At 46.8% G+C, this 17,551-nt stretch overlaps 1 protein-coding gene across 1 annotated transcript in view; it reads right to left on the reverse strand.

Moving 5' to 3' along the window:
• Positions 1–12,892: 12,892 nt before the first annotated feature.
• LOC121002846 (cytochrome P450 2C29-like) overlaps positions 12,893–17,551 on the reverse strand; it is a 205,873-nt gene continuing 201,214 nt past the window's right edge. The window contains exon 8 of the mRNA XM_040434456.1: positions 12,893–13,880. Coding sequence (XP_040290390.1) covers positions 13,687–13,880 — 194 coding nt within the window. The 3' untranslated portion in view covers positions 12,893–13,686. The remainder of the gene's footprint in view (positions 13,881–17,551) is intronic.

The raw sequence follows: 17,551 nt of genomic DNA on the forward strand, positions 1-17,551 counted from the left end.
ATATAGTATATAATATCCCCATGTCCTCCACTTGGGCATCTCTCCTCTATCCTCTATCCCCCCATCCAGGAAAATAGTATTAGTCTCCATCTATATGTTGCAGCTCTCCTAATCCTAGAGAAACAAATGCATAATAAGGTAATAATTTAGGATAAGCTGCATAAATTTACATCTATATGCTGAAATTCTCCCAAGTCCTTATGTTTATAAATATGGATAATAAGTGCTATTAACCTCTATCCCTTCAATATAATGTGGAGAGAATTAGAAGGTGGAGATATGGAGTAGGAAGATAGAAGGTGAAATCCAACCTTGTCAATTCCTCACAATGGAGACATTGAATGCACTCAAAATAAGGGCTTGAGAGCTATTCGGAAAATTGATAGACTAAGTGGCTGAGCATGCGTAGGAGGAATACCTCAGAAAATAATCAGAGTGTGGACGCATGCGCCCTAACTTCAACCTGGCGAAATGGGCGGAGAGGATGGGGAGATGTGGATGTGGACGCATGCGCATGGACACTCGCATCGTGGATCCTAGCAATGTACAAACGGAGTGTGTGGGCATGCGCAGTGGGGATAACCTGTGGCGAGGCGATTTGGTGGTGGTGCGCATGCGCCTACACTTAGAAATCGGGGGGGGGGGGCGATGTTGTGAGTGTTGCGCATGCGCCTATACTTAGCAACCGTACAGTGGATTTACCCCAGCGAGACAGGTCCTGGAATGGTAAAGAGGACTTCAGACGATAAGCCTATACGCAAGCGCACACTGGTGATAGGCATTGGCCAGTCTGAGACTGACGATGTATTAACTGGATTTTAATTGGCCAACCTTGGTGACTAACAACAGATCGCCGACGAATCACTGGTGATAGGGTAAGTAAACGACCCACCCATGTGACATATAAAGGAAAAATCAGAGAACGATCTTGTTGTTAGTAGCTCCATAGCCCCTGAAGACGCCACATCTGTGGTGAAACATGTCGGGGGAGCTGCAAGCTTAGGTTTTAGATCAGTGCGGCGTGCTTGTTGTCCGGCCCCGGTGAGCTGCAGACACTGGGTTAGCCGAGACAAATAGATACATTCTATCCTAAAGAGGAGAAAGGGATAGAGCTACACACACTCTATTCATTATGATGCGGGACTGACAGTGATTCCCGCCATACTCCTGCCATACTGAAGCAGGGAATTTCAGTTATATCAATTCCTCAGGTTAGATTTGTAGATACATTAAAGACAGAGACTGCAAATATAAGCAGTGGATATAATTAACAGAGTAATTCACTGTTATCAAGCACCATAGCATTTGAACTTTTAAATTTTTTCTTTTCTTTTTCCCGTTAATTTTAAAGAATACTAAATAAATGTTATATTTTAAAATAGACCTTAAATGGGAACCCATTAGCCGTAAGGCTATCTGAACCTTAATTACTTATATCCCGGGTCCGAAGGGTCCCTGAAAGGAATTATTTCGAATATAGTTATATATATTCGTAATTTAGAATATTCAAATTTTTTTTTTAGAATTTTTTTTTTTTTTATCAGTACACATGATCCCTCACTGCTTCTAGCTTGTGGGCCAATAAGAAGGCTGCAATATACTTGACTTTCGGAGTAGTAGTGTTTGCAAATTTTGCTCCATATTCTTTTTTTTGAATATTTGCTATATTGCTAAATATTCTTGTTTTAGAATATTACGAATATTCAAAAAACTACCGTATTTTTCGCCGTATAAGACGCACTTTTTTCCCCCCAAAAGTGGGGGGAAATAGCAGTGCGTCTTATACGGCGAATGCTGCCGATTTTGCCGGGTTTTCAATGATACACCCGCCACGATGCCGTGCGGCGGGTGTATCAGCTGTGAGGGAGGCGGGACTGGGGGCCGGCATCTGCTTTTATAATGACAGCGGGGCCCGTGCAGTGACTGTATTCTACTACACGGGCCCCGCTCACTGTATAATCCTATGTCTAATAGTTAATTGTATGTAATCACATAAGGAGCACTGTGTATTACCGGTACTTACAACTAGAAGCGGTAGGTAGCAGAGAGAGGAGGGAGGAGGGAGAAGGCAGGCCGGGAGGACGGACGCTGGCAGCGTGAGTCATACGTCATGCGGCTGCGCCGCCCACTTTATGAATGAATGAAGCAGGCGACGTGGACTGGGCGCATGACGTATGACTCACGGTGCCAGCGTCCGTCCTCCCGGCCTGCCTTCTCCCTCCTCCCTCCTCTCTCTGCTACCTACCGCTTCTAGTTGTAAGTACCGGTAATACACAGCGCTCCTTATGTGATTACATACAATTAACTATTACAGATACGATTATACAGTGAGCGGGGCCCGTGTAGTAGAATACAGTCACTGCACGGGCCCCGCTGTCATTATAAAAGCAGATGCGACCCCCACCCCTTGTATTGAGGGTCATTCACTACAGGGACACTGTTATGGAGGGGATCTGTGGATGACACATAGCATAAGATGCTATATATGTGTCATCCACAGATCCCCCCCATAACTGTCATACACAGATCCTCATAACAGTGCCATCCAGAGAGCCCAATAAGAGCTACCCACAGATCCCCCATAAGTGTCACCCACAGATCCCCCATAAGTGTCACCCACAGATCCCCCAATAAGTGTCACCCACAGATCCCCCATAACAGTGCGTCACCCACAGATCCCCCATAAGTGTCACCCACAGATCCCCCATAACAGTGCGTCACCAACAGATCCCCCATAAGTGTCACCCACAGATCCCCCATAACAGTGCGCCATCCACAGATCCCCCATAACAGTGCCATCCACAGACCACAATTAGTTCAAAACCCACCAAAAGCACACCTTTTGGTTAAAAAATTTTTTTTTCTTATTTTCCTCCTCAAAAACCTAGGTGCGTCTTATAGGCCGGTGCGTCTTATAGGGCGAAAAATACGGTAAGTTATAGCAATATAGAGAATATTCGAAAAAAAATCGAATATAGAGCAATTTAGCTATAGTGCTATAATCTTCTTTGTCTAATAGTTGTAAGTTGAAAAATTCTAAAAATCCGAAAATTCGAATTCCAAAAATTCGCATATTACACAATCATTACCTTCACGATTTTTTGAGTAAAAAAAAAAATCGTGAATTTTCGAATTTGCGAATTTTTGACGAATATTCTACAAAATATTCGCAAAATATTGCGAATTCTAATATGACCCCTGCCGCTCATCACTATTGCCTGCCAGTGTGTGTCAGGCCCACAGACTGTACTGTCCCCACTGCCCACCACTCATATAGGGTGGCACAGTACCTTGCAGATAAAAAAAGTCATTTAATGTTTCTTCTGTAATATAATTGCAGTTGCCTGCCAGTGAGTTTCAGGCCCACAGACTGTACTGTGCCCACTGCCCACCACTCATATCGGGTGGCACAGTACCTTGCAGATAAAAAGTCATTACATTTTTCCTCTGTAATATAATTGCAGTTGCCTGCCAGTGAGTGTCAGGCCCACAGCGTGTACTGTGCCCACTGCCCACCACTCATATAGGTTGGCACAGCACCTTGCAGATAAAAAAGTCATTACATTTTTTCTCTGTAATATAATTGCAGTTGCCTGCCAGTGTTTGTCAGGCCCACAGACTGTACTGTGCCAACTGCCCACCACTCATATCGGGTGGCACAGTACCTTGCAGATAAAAAAGTCATTAAATGTTTTCTCTGTAATATAATTGCAGTTGCCTGCCAGTGTGTGTCAGGCCCACAGACTGTACTGTGCCCACTGCTCACCACTCATATATGGTGGCACAGTACCTTGCAGATAAAAAAGTCATTGAATTTTTCCTCTGTAATATAATTGCAGTTGCCTGCCAGTGAGTGTCAGGACCACTGACTGTACTGTGCCCACTGCCCACCACTCATATAGGGTGGCACAGAACCTTGCAGGCATAGTACCACTAATCTAAAAAAAAATTGACAGGCAGAGGCAGGCCACCCCGCAGGGGCCGTCGTGGTGCTGTGATTTCCTTTGGCCCTAGAATAATGCCCAGTGTTCAGAGGCCACGTACCCTGAACTCAAAACAATCTGAGGACATAGTGTCACGGCTGTGTGTGAGCAACAAGAGCATGCACAGAAAATAGAGCTACTGACCGGACCCAAACTAGGGAGGATAAAGGGTGACCCCTGTCCGACCCTCAAAAGCTCTCCCTATGCTGCTAAGCCCATGCCCGGATCCAAATGGTGGAAGGAGGCATGCCCGCGTACCTAAGACTGATGGCCACTGTAACCCCTACAATAGTGGAAGGGGCACGGCCACCGGTGCCCTGCTCAGTATATGGAGGGAACCGTGGTCGCCTCGGATCCAGTCAGAAAACACACAGATACACAGCAATGTCTGCACACTTAGCTGAAGGGCTGCAGCCGCAGTGAAGACGGATCCAAAGACAGGCTGGCAATATCCGGAGTACTTGCTGCAGCAGAACACAGGTCCAGTGAAAGGATAGCATACAAGGGAAGATACTCAAGCAAGAGCTACAACCCAAATGAGAAATATAATCCACACCTACAATAGGAGGAGGGGGAATATAAAGGCAGGGAAATCAAACGGAGGACAAACAGCTGGGAGGAAGGAAACAGAAAACTCCTCCCAGCTCTAGTAGTGACATCATCACAGGGGTGGAGAAACAGAGCTGTGAGAACATCCCAAAGCTCTGGTAGTGACAGTACCCCCCCCTCTACGGGTGGACTCCGGACACCCAGGACCCACCCTCTCAGGATGAGCCCTATGAAATGCCCTGATGAGGCGAGTGGCTTTAATGTCCGACACCGGAACCCACATCCTCTCCTCAGGACCATAACCCTTCCAATGAACGAGGTACTGGAGAGAACTGCGGACAATGCGAGAGTCCACAATTCTGGAAACCTCAAACTCCAGATTGCCATCAACCAAAATCGGAGGAGGAGGCAAAGAGGAGGGTACCGTGGGCTGGACATATGGTTTTAAGAGAGATCTGTGAAATACATTATGTATCTTCCAAACCCGTGGAAGATCAAGACGGAAGGCAACAGGATTGATGACTGACAAGATTTTATAAGGCCCAATAAACTTGGGACCCAATTTCCAGGAGGGAACCTTCAGTTTAATATTTCTTGTAGACAACCACACCAGATCACCCACACTCAGATCCGGACCAGGCACACGTCTCTTATCAGCCACACGCTTATACTTCTCACTCATCTTTCTAAGATTACTCTGAATCTTTTGCCAAATGGTAGACAAAGACGAGGAAAATCTCTCCTCCTCAGGCAAACCAGAAAGAGCCCCTCCCGAGAATGTCCCAAACTGCGGATGGAACCCATATGCACCAAAGAATGGCGACTTATCAGAAGATTCCTGACGGCGGTTGTTCAGAGCAAACTCAGCAAGAGGGAGAAATGAACACCAATCCTCCTGGTTCTCTGCCACGAAACAGCGCAAATAAGTCTCCAGATTCTGATTAAGGCGCTCAGTCTGACCATTCGACTGCGGGTGAAAAGCAGAAGAGAAGGACAGCCGAACCCCCAGGCGAGAACAGAAAGCCTTCCAGAACCTGGACACAAACTGCGTGCCTCTATCGGAAACAATATCAGAGGGAATGCCATGCAATTTAACAATATGATCGACAAAAGCTTGCGCCAACGTTTTAGCATTGGGTAAACCAGGGAAAAGGTACGAAATGAGCCATCTTGCTAAAACGGTCCACCACCACCAGGATCACCGACTTCCCTGAGGAGCGAGGAAGATCCGTGATAAAGTCCATGGACAGGTGTGTCCAAGGACGGGAAGGTATGGGTAACGGGAGAAGGGAACCTGAAGGCCGTGAACGAGGGACCTTAGCGCGAGCGCACGTCTCACAAGCAGCCACAAAACCCTCCACCGACTTACGAAGAGCCGGCCACCAAAATCTCCGAGCAATGAGATCTACCGTGGCTCTACTCCCGGGGTGACCAGCAAGAACAGTATCATGATGCTCCTTGAAGAGTTTGTGACGTAGCTCAGGAGACACAAACAACTTCCCAGAAGGACAACGGGCAGGTGCCTCAGTCTGGGCAGCCTGGACCTCGGACTCCAAATCCGAATATAGAGCAGAAACAACTACCCCCTCCGCCAAAATGGGACCCGGGTCCTCAGAGTTTCCTCCTCCCGGAAAACAGCGAGAGAGAGCATCAGCCTTCACATTTTTGATCCCAGGGCGGAATGTGACGACAAAATTGAATCTGGAGAAGAACAGAGACCATCTGGCCTGTCTCGGATTCATACGCCTGGCCGACTCCAAGTATGCCAGATTCTTATGGTCGGTAAAAACGGTGATAGGGTGCCTGGCCCCCTCCAACCAATGGCGCCATTCCTCGAAAGCCAACTTGATGGCCAACAACTCCCTATCTCCCACATCATAGTTTTTCTCTGCCGGGGAGAGTTTTTTAGAGAAAAAGGCACAGGGTCGCCATTTGGCAGGAGAAGGGCCCTGGGACAAAACCGCACCCACACCCACCTCGGAAGCATCCACCTCAACAATAAAAGGTAAGGAAACATCGGGATGCACCAAGACGGGAGCAGATGCAAAACTCTCTTTAATCTTAGAAAAAGCTGCAAGCGCCTCCTCCGACCAAGAGGAAAAATCCGCCCCCTTTTTTGTCATGTCAGTGAGGGGTTTGACCACAGAGGAATAATTCAAAATGAACTTTCTGTAATAGCTCGCAAAACCCAAAAAGCGCATCAATGCCTTCTGATTCTCAGGAAGCTCCCACTCAAGTACAGCACGGACCTTCTCCGGATCCATGCGAAAACCAGAAGCAGAGAGGAGAAAACCCAGAAATTGAATCTCCGATACCATAAAAACACATTTCTCCAGCTTGGCGTACAATTTATTTTCCCGCAGAATCTGCAGAACCTGAAAAAGATGATCCTGATGGGTCTGAACATCAGGGGAAAAAATCTAAATATCATCAAGATACACCAATACAAATTTCCCCATTAAATGGTAGAAAATACTGTTAACAAAATGCTGAAAGACGGCCGGAGCATTCATCAGGCCGAAAGGCATAATGAGATTCTCGAAATGCCCGTTAGGGGTATTAAAGGCCATTTTCCATTCATCCCCCTCTCTGACCCTGACCAGGTTGTACGCGCCTCTCAAATCCAATTTGGAAAAAACCTTGGCCCCAACAATTTGGTTGAAGAGGTCCGGGATCAGAGGAAGGGGATAGGGATCGCAAATCGTGATACGGTTCAGCTCCCTAAAATCTAGGCAAGGTCTCAGAGAGCCATCTTTTTTTTTAACAAAAAAAAACCCAGCGGCAACAGGTGATTTTGAGGGACGAATATGCCCCTTATCGAGACTCTCGGAGATATAGGTTTGCATTGCGATTCTTTCCGGTTGTGAGAGATTGTAGAGGCGAGCTTTTGGCAGCTTGGCGCCGGGAATGAGGTTAATGGGACAGTCAAACTCCCGGTGAGGAGGTAGCTCCTGAACACCGCTCTCGGAAAACACGTCCGAGAAATCAGAGAGAAATGATGGCACAGTTTTAGTAGACACCTCTGCAAAAGTCGCTGTAAGACAATTCTCTCTACAAAAGTCACTCCACTCATTTATTTGCCTTCCTTGCCAATCAATAGTGGGGTTATGTCTAGTGAGCCAGGGTAACCCCAAAACTAGAGGAGAAGGCAATCCGTTAAGGACAAAACAAGATATATCCTCCACATGAGTGTCACCTACAGCTAACCGGATATTGTGAACAATGCCCTTCAGAGATCTCTGTGAGAGTGGAGCAGAGTCAATAGCAAAAACAGGTATATCCTTTTCTAATGTGCAAACCTGAAAACCATGAATGGCTACAAATTGAGTGTCAATAAGATTGACGGCCGCTCCACTATCAACAAAAATCTCACAAGAAATGACTTTGCTCTCTAGCGCCACCCTGGCAGACAGGAGAAAACGGGAACTGCAGGTCAGAGGAAAAGCATCAATTCCTACATAAACTTTGCCCAAAGTAGCAGATAAAGCAGAGTTTGATGATTTACCTTTTGAGGTTTTTCTCTTATTATCGCTCTTAGTACAGTTCAAGAATCTCCTAGACGGACAAACATTTGCCAAATGACCTATGCCCCCACAACAAAAACACACCATACTTTGAGGACTAAATCCTCTTTTATCAGGGGCAAGTCGACCTAGCTGCATGGGCTCCTCCTCAGAGGGGAGCGAGACAGGATGAGGCCCCTGCACACTGAATGAGTCCGCACCACTGCCCCTAGACTGACAATGGCTGGACAGAGAGGTCTCGTTTCTTTCTCTTAGACGCCTGTCAAGGCATACCGCCAGTGACATGGCAGACTCTAAGGACGTTGGTCTCTCATGGAAAGCAAACGCATCTTTCAATCTCTCTGAGAGACCATGACAGAACTGACTCCGGAGTGCAGCATCATTCCAACCTGAATCAGCTGCCCATCTCCGAAATTCAGAACAATAAAGCTCCGCAGACAGTTTGCTCTGGCATAAAAAACGTAAGTTAGATTTGGCCAGAGCAACACGATCCGGGTCATCATATATCTGCCCCAGGGCCACAAAAAATCCTTCCACGGATCGAAGGGAGGGATCCCCTGATGGCAGCGAAAAAGCCCAAGTCTGAGCATTACCCCTGAGCAGGGAGATGACAATCCTCACCCTCTGCTCCTGATTACCAGAGGAATGTGGACACAAGCAAAAATGGAGTTTGCATGCCTCTCTGAAGCGAACAAAACTCTCACTGCCCCCGGAGAACGTTTCCGGAAGTGAGACCTTTGGCTCGCAACAGACTCCATGGGCCGGAGCAGAGCCCAATGCTTGAAGCTGAGTCATAGATTGACGGAGATCCGCTACCTCCAAAGAAAGACCCTGCATGCGGTCAACCAGGCCAGAAAGCGGATCCATGTCAAAAAAGACGGTTTTGGTGGATTATAATGTCACGGCTGTGTGTGAGCAACAAGAGCATGCACAGAAAATAGAGCTACTGACCGGACCCAAACTAGGGAGGATAAAGGGTGACCCCTGTCCGACCCTCAAAAGCTCTCCCTATGCTGCTAAGCCCATGCCCGGATCCAAATGGTGGAAGGAGGCATGCCCGCGTACCTAAGACTGATGGCCACTGTAACCCCTACAATAGTGGAAGGGGCACGGCCACCGGTGCCCTGCTCAGTATATGGAGGGAACCGTGGTCGCCTCGGATCCAGTCAGAAAACACACAGATACACAGCAATGTCTGCACACTTAGCTGAAGGGCTGCAGCCGCAGTGAAGACGGATCCAAAGACAGGCTGGCAATATCCGGAGTACTTGCTGCAGCAGAACACAGGTCCAGTGAAAGGATAGCATACAAGGGAAGATACTCAAGCAAGAGCTACAACCCAAATGAGAAATATAATCCACACCTACAATAGGAGGAGGGGGAATATAAAGGCAGGGAAATCAAACGGAGGAGAAACAGCTGGGAGGAAGGAAACAGAAAACTCCTCCCAGCTCTAGTAGTGACATCATCACAGGGGTGGAGAAACAGAGCTGTGAGAACGTCCCAAAGCTCTGGTAGTGACACATAGTTGACTGGCTAACACAGGACACCCAATCTTCTACAGCTTCCGCTCGGAACCTTGACGCACCATCCTCCTCTAGCTTAGCTTCGGGCACCTTTCAAGTTACCACTCGCCCGCCCGCCGCCACCACCAACACTAACACCACAGCCGCTTCACTTGATCTGTCAGAGGAGTTATTTACACATCAGTTGGAATAAATGAGTGATGCGCAACCATTATTGCCAGAGGATGTAGATAACAGGGATATGTCTCAGTCAGGCAGCATTACACACATGGACGTACGGTGTGATGATGATGATGATGATGTTGTACCCGCTGCTGCTTCCTTTGCTGAGTTGTCAGATACACGTGAAGCGGTTGATGATGACGATGTGTCCGTGGATGTCACGTAGGTGCCCGCTCGAAGAGCAGAAGAACAGGGGGAAAGTTTAGATGGGGAGACAGATAGGAGGAGGAGACGAGTTGGAAGCAGGGGGAGGTCGTCGCAAGGAGCTAGTGGTACAGTCAGACAGCATGTATCGGCACCCGGGGTCAGCCAGACAGCACCCCAATCAACGCATGCTGTTGCCACCACCAGAATGCCGTCATTGCAAAGCTCAGCAGTGTGGCATTTTTTTGTGTGTCTGCCTCTGATAACAGCGATGCCATTTGCAACCTGTGCCAAAAGAAACTGAGTCGCGGAAAGTCCAACATCCACCTAGGTACAACTGCTTTGCGAAGGCACATGATCTCACATCACAAACGCCTATGGGATCAACACATAAGTACAAGCAGCACACAAACTCAAAGCCACCATCCTCCTCCTGGTCCAGCATCTTCAGCCACGTCAACCACTGCTGTCCTCCTTGCCCCCTCTCAACCACCCGCCACTCCGCCTCTCACCTTCAGCAGTTCCTGCTCATCTGCCCACAGTCAGGTGTCTGTCAAGGAAATGTTTGAGCGTAAGAAGCCAATGTCACAGAGTCACCCCCTTGCCCGGCGTCTGACAGCTGGCTTGTCGGAACTCTTAGGCCGCCAGCTTTTACCATACAAGCTGGTGGAGTCTGAGGCCTTCAAAAAATGCTCATGCGCAATGCCTGTATGCTCATGCGTCCTTTTGAGGAGGTGACAAACCTAGTCATTCGCACCGAAAGCACCATCAGCGACCTCATCCCATTTGTTTTCTTCCTGGAGAGTTCCCTGCAAAGAGTGCTGGATCAGGCCGTAGATGAGCATGAAGAGGAAGAGTAGTGGTCACCATCACCACCAGAAACAGCCTTATCATCATCGCTTGCTGGACCTGCGGCAACGCTGGAAGAGGAGTCTGAGGAAGAGGAGTCAGAATGTGGCTTTGAGGAGGAGGAAGACCAACCACAGCAGGCATCCCAGGGTGCTCGTTGTCACGACCCGTGGTGTTGTACGTGGCTGGTGGGAAGAACAGACCTTCAATGAGATCATTGAGGACGAGGAACAGGACATGAGTAGCTCGGCATCCAACCTTGTGCAAATGGGGTCTTTTATGCTGTCATGCCTGTTGAGGGACCATCGTATAAAAAGGCTGAAGGAGAATGACCTGTACTGAGTGGCCACGCTACTAGACCCCCGATATAAGCAGAAAGTGGCTGAAATGTTACTGAATTACCGGAAGTCGGAAAGGATGCAGCAGTTCCAAAACAAGTTAAAAAGTATGCTTTACATAGCGTATAAGGGTGATGTCACAGCACATTGGGAATCTAACAGGGGAAGAGGTGAAAGTAATCCTCCTCCTCCCACGACCACGCCGGCAAGGACAGGACGCTTTACAGACATGTTGTTGATGGAGGACATGCAGAGCTTTTTAAGTCCTATGCATCGCCACAGCCCTTCGGGGTCCACCCTCAGAGAACGACTCGACCGACAGGTAGCAGACTACCTTGCCTTAACTGCAGATATCGACACTCTGAGGAGCGATGAACCCCTTGACTACTGGGTGTGCAGGCTTGACCTGTGGCCTGAGCTATCCCAATTTGCGATAGAACTTCTGGCCTGCCCCGCTTCAAGTGTCTTGTCAGAAAGGACCTTCAGCGCAGCAGGAGGTATTGTCACCGAGAAGAGAAGTCGCCTAGGTCAAAAAAGTCTAGATTACCTCACCTTTATTAAGATGAATGAGGCATGGATCCCGAAGGGACTGACAGTGGGCGATACATTTGAGTAAAAAAGGCCTGATGAGATGCCTTGGGCTAAAAATGGTCCCCACGCTGCTGTATTTAATCTCTGCATGCCGGATGACTTGCGTGACTTCTCCGTCACCAACTAGGGTTCAAGCTGCAATGTTTTAGGGCACTTTCTGCCTGGAAAACATAAATTTTTCGGGCCCCTGCTACAGCAGCGGCTGCAACAATACCTGGTTTTTCAGGCATGTGTACATGCCTTATTTTACTGGCCTCTGGTGCTGCACTGTTGTTGCAAAAACTAAACAAAAAAAAGGCACATACATGTGTCAATTCCCCTTCGTGATCGTTACCTTGTTGTGGTGAAGGGGCTTGCGTATCACAATGAAGCGATCACCTCTATGAGTGTGTTGGCAATGTTGGCACACCCCAGATGAGATAAGGTCGTTGCTTCATTGTGAACAGACCAAAAGCGACCGGCTGGATAATTTTGCATAGAAAAAACATTAATTTTCTTTGTGATCATCTAAGGTGATCATTAAAGCCTACTAGGCCAACAATGGGCCCACACTGAACTACCTCAGCACGACCATAGGCTTTGAAAAACCGCCATCGCCTGCAATCTCCCAAATGTGCGCACGAGCACAGTCATCACTACACCAAGATTGACGCATAGAGGAATAAAATTTATGTCATGAGTGTGTCAACTATTGACAACTCTTTGCGGTTGTTTGCGGTGCGTTAAATGGGGAGTTTGGTCTGTCAGAGTTTGGTCTGTCACAGTGAAGCGGGCGTAACCCTTACACTACCTGATCGATACAACATCATACCTGATCGTATACACACACTGGATGTTTTAAAGCACGTTATTCTAAACAATTTAGGAATGTTAGGTGATTTATGCCCTTTATGGATTAAAACCCGACTCTGCGTCAACTACGTAATTTTCCATGGGAGTTTTGCCATGGATCCCCCTCCGGCATGCCACAGTCCAGGTGTTAGTCCTCTTGAAACAACTTTTCCATCACTATCGTGGCCAGAAAGAGTCCCTGTGGGTTTTAAAATTCGCCTGCCTATTGAAGTCTATGGCGGTTCGGACGGTTCGCCCATTCGCGAACACTTGCGTAAATTCTCGTTCGCCGTTCGCGAACGGAAAATTTTATGTTCGCAACATCTCTATGTACAAGATTAGTCAAGGAAGATAACTGAGACAATACAACTCACTTCTATCTCTGAAGCATCCCCCTCAATACTATAATGAATTGTTTGGTGACATCAGAGCACGAATGAAACTCTCTTTCAGAGCTTCAAAAGCAGATGTGTCAGTGGACCTATGAATAAGATCCACCCCCTCCTGGTTAAGTCAGTAAGCAGATTGGCAATGATTGAAATTATTGATGTAATAATTTGCAAAACCAAGGTATGTCTGAAGGGCTTTGATGGAAGTGGGTCTAGCCCAATCAACAATGGCTTGTATTTTAGTTGGGTCCATATAAAATGTTTGAGGTGATATTATATAATCCAGGAAAGAGACTTCTCTTACACCAAAGACACATTTACTTATTTTAGCCAACAGCTGGTTTTCCCTCAATCTTTGAAAAACCTTTTTCGCGAGCATTCCATGAGGGGCCCAGTCAGAAAAAAAAATTTAAATATCATCAAGATAGATAACCACAAACAGACCCAGGAATTTGTTGTAGCAACTGCTATATGACAAACATTTAAAAGGCACTGTATTTCCACCACTGATGAAGTGTTGAATTTCAAAACATTTAGAAAATATATAGGTATGGAGGTTTAGTATCATTTTATTTTATTCCGTTTGCAAGTTAGATTATATTGTACATGTCAAAAGTGGAAAATCTTTCCTGGCTACCAGCTCTATATACAGAGGTGGATTTCATCCCAGACCCTCTGGAGGACTTCTTGAGTTACTTCATCTCATTGTCTTCTATGATGTATAGATGGACAGCATGTGGTCACTTGGACAAGGAGCGAAGCTCAGCACAAATCTCGCCTGATTCAATTATTTTATCCTTGTTTGCGTTCAGAAATATAACGTCCTGACATTTTGTCTCCGGGGGAAGGGTGAAGGTGAATTTCTGGAGAAGCACGGAGAAGATCGTGAAGACTTCCGTGCGGGCCATGTGCTCTCCAAGACAGACTCTCTTCCCTAGAAGAATAACACAAATCTATGAAATAATCATTTTTATCTCAGAGTGTGACTTGCTTTCAGTGAATGTAAACATTCTACAAGAAGGATTATAAAAATGAAAAAAATGAATGTATTGTGCAGTTAAGGGGCTGTTTACATCTTGTTTTTAAAGTAGGGATACATTAGATGTGCATGAAATTTTTTTATTGTGATTATTAGAGATGAGCGAATAGAAGTTGACGAAGTGGAATTTGATCCAAATTTCAGGAAAGATTCGATTCACACTGAATCCGAATTTCCTCACGCTTCGTGGTAACGAATCACATGTGTGCTGCACGTGTGAAGACATGGAGCAAGGAACTCTGCCTCAGACATCTTGGATTCAGCCATTTTCCAGTGCACTTAGTGCAGGGAGAGACGTCAGCAGGCGCTAGGGACAGTGCTAGGAAAGACTTCATTGTGCTGAAAAAACTATTTACAAGTTCAGGGAAAGATTATTCAAGGTGTAGGGAAAGGATAGGGAGGAATCATTCCACAGCATTTATGTAGAACAGGGTTCAGTCGGGGAGTTTACAGCCTGGGTAATAGGAACAATCCTATTACACCTTGCTGCACTGACTGCGGATCCAAACTGCCATTATACAGCTCTGTAATTCCAGCAAACCGTTCTTGTTATTGGGGGGCAAGTGCTGTGTGATACAGGCATTAACAGGGGTTATTACAAGGAAATATTTCTATGTCTTATTTGCCCTTATGCGGTGCAGTTATATGTTCTAAAGCATTTTTTGGCTTTTATTAGTGGGAAAAAAGGGCTTAATAGCCGTTGTGTGGTGAAATGAGAAAAATAAAGCCCTTTTGTCCTGTATTAGTGGCAAAAGTAAAATGTTGTTGCCGTTCAGCGGTGCAGTTATCTGTTCAGTGACGTCAACACATTCTGCTGACCCCCTCTGCACTCTGTCGGGGGCTCTACTTGTATAAGCGTTTAATAGAACAGGTTCTGTAGACATCTATGTGGAATCAGCTGATGACGGTGTAAAAGGAGTGCGCTTCTTCTTGACGCTAACATCGACCTGTAAGGCTGAGTTCACACTTGAGTTATTTGGTCAGTTTTGGCCCCGTAACTGCCCAAATAAGTGAAGTGTGCAGTGATTCTAAGAGCGAGGCCTGTCATCTGCAGGTCATACTGACTCACAGTATTATTTCACTATCACAGCAGACTCCCTGTCCGTGTTACTGCAAGGCACAGTGTTCTACACCGCTATACAGGCACAGTGTTCTACACCACTATACAGGCACAGTGTTCTAAACCGCTATACAGGCACAGTGTTCTACACCACTATACAGGTACAGTGTTCTACACCACTATACAGGCACAGTGTTCTACACCCCTATACAGGCACAGTGCTCTACACCGCTATACAGACACAGTGTTCTACACCGCTATACAGGCACAGTGTTCTACACCACTATACAGGCACAGTGTTCTACACCACTATAGAGGCACAGTGTTCTACACCACTATACAGGCACAGTGTTCTACACCACTATAAAGGCACAGTGTTCTACACCACTATAAAGGCACAGTGTTCTACACCACTATACAGGCACAGTGTTCTACACCACTATAAAGGCACAGTGTACTACACCACTATACAGGCACAGTGTTCTACACCACTATACAGGCACAGTGTTCTACACCACTATAGAGGCACAGTGTTCTACACCACTATACAGGCACAGTGTTCTACACCACTATAAAGGCACAGTGTTCTACACCACTATAAAGGCACAGTGTTCTACACCACTATACAGGCACAGTGTTCTACACCACTATAAAGGCACAGTGTACTACACCACTATACAGGCACAGTGTTCTACACCACTATACAGGCACATTGTTCTACACCGCTATACAGGCACAGTGTACTACACCGTTTTACAGGCACAGTGTTCTACACCACTATACAGGCACAGTGTTCTACACCCTTATACAGGCACAGTGTTCTATACCGCTGTACAGGCACAGTGTTCTACACCACTATACAGGCACAGTGTTCTACACCACTATACAGGCACAGTGTTCTAAACCCCTATACAGGCACAGTGTTCTACACCGCTATACAGGCACAGTGTTCTACACCCCTATACAGGCACAGTGTTCTACACCCCTATACAGGCACAGTGTTCTACACCCCTATACAGGCACAGTGTTCTACACCGTTTTACAGGCACAGTGTTCTACACCACTATACAGGCACAGTGTTCTACACCACTATACAGGCACAGTGTTCTACACCACTATACAGGCACAGTGTTCTACACCGCTATACAGGCACATTGTTCTACACCACTATACAGGCACAGTGTTCTACACCACTATACAGGCACAGTGTTCTACACCCCTATACAGGCACAGTGTTCTACACCGCTATACAGGCACAGTGTTCTACACCGCTATACAGGCACAGTGTTCTACACCACTATACAGGCACAGTGTTCTACACCACTATACAGGCACAGTGTTCTACACCGCTATAAAGGCACAGTGTTCTACACCGCTATACAGGCACAGTGTTCTACACCCCTATACAGGCACAGTGTTCTACACCCCTATACAGGCACAGTGTTCTACACCGCTATACAGGCACAGTGTTCTACACCACTATACAGGCACAGTGTTCTACACCGCTATACAGGCACAGTGTTCTACACCGCTATACAGGCACAGTGTTCTACACCCCTATACAGGCACAGTGTTCTACACCCCTATACAGGCACAGTGTTCTACACCGCTATACAGGCACAGTGTTCTACACCACTATACAGGCACAGTGTTCTACACCGCTATACAGGCACAGTGTTCTACACCGCTATACAGGCACAGTGTTCTACACCACTATACAGGCACAGTGTTCTACACCACTATACAGGCACAGTGTTCTACACCGCTATACAGGCACAGTGTTCTACACCACTATACAGGCACAGTGTTCTACACCACTATACAGGCACAGTGTTCTACACCACTATACAGGCACAGTGTTCTACACCGCTATACAGGCACAGTGTTCTACACCGCTATACAGGCACAGTGTTCTACACCACTATACAGGCACAGTGTTCTACACCGCTATACAGGCACAGTGTTCTACACCGCTATACAGGCACAGTGTTCTACACCCCTATACAGGCACAGTGTTCTACACCCCTATACAGGCACAGTGTTCTACACCGCTATACAGGCACAGTGTTCTACACCACTATACAGGCACAGTGTTCTACACCCCTATACAGGCACAGTGTTCTACACCACTATACAGGCACAGTGTTCTACACCGCTATACAGGCACAGTGTTCTACACCACTATACAGGCACAGTGTTCTACACCCCTATACAGGCACAGTGTTCTACACCGTTTTACAGGCACAGTGTTCTACACCACTATACAGGCACAGTGTTCTACACCACTATACAGGCACAGTGTTCTACACCACTATAAAGGCACAGTGTTCTACACCACTATACAGTCACAGTGTTCTACACCCCTATACAGGCACAGTGTTCTACACCGTTTTACAGGCACAGTGTTCTACACCACTATACAGGCACAGTGTTCTACACCCCTATACAGGCACAGTGTTCTACACCGCTATACAGGCACAGTGTTCTACACCACTATACAGGCACA

The sequence above is a fragment of the Bufo bufo genome, chromosome 5 (assembly GCF_905171765.1).
Source record: "Bufo bufo chromosome 5, aBufBuf1.1, whole genome shotgun sequence".
NCBI classification, from domain to species: domain Eukaryota; kingdom Metazoa; phylum Chordata; class Amphibia; order Anura; family Bufonidae; genus Bufo; species Bufo bufo.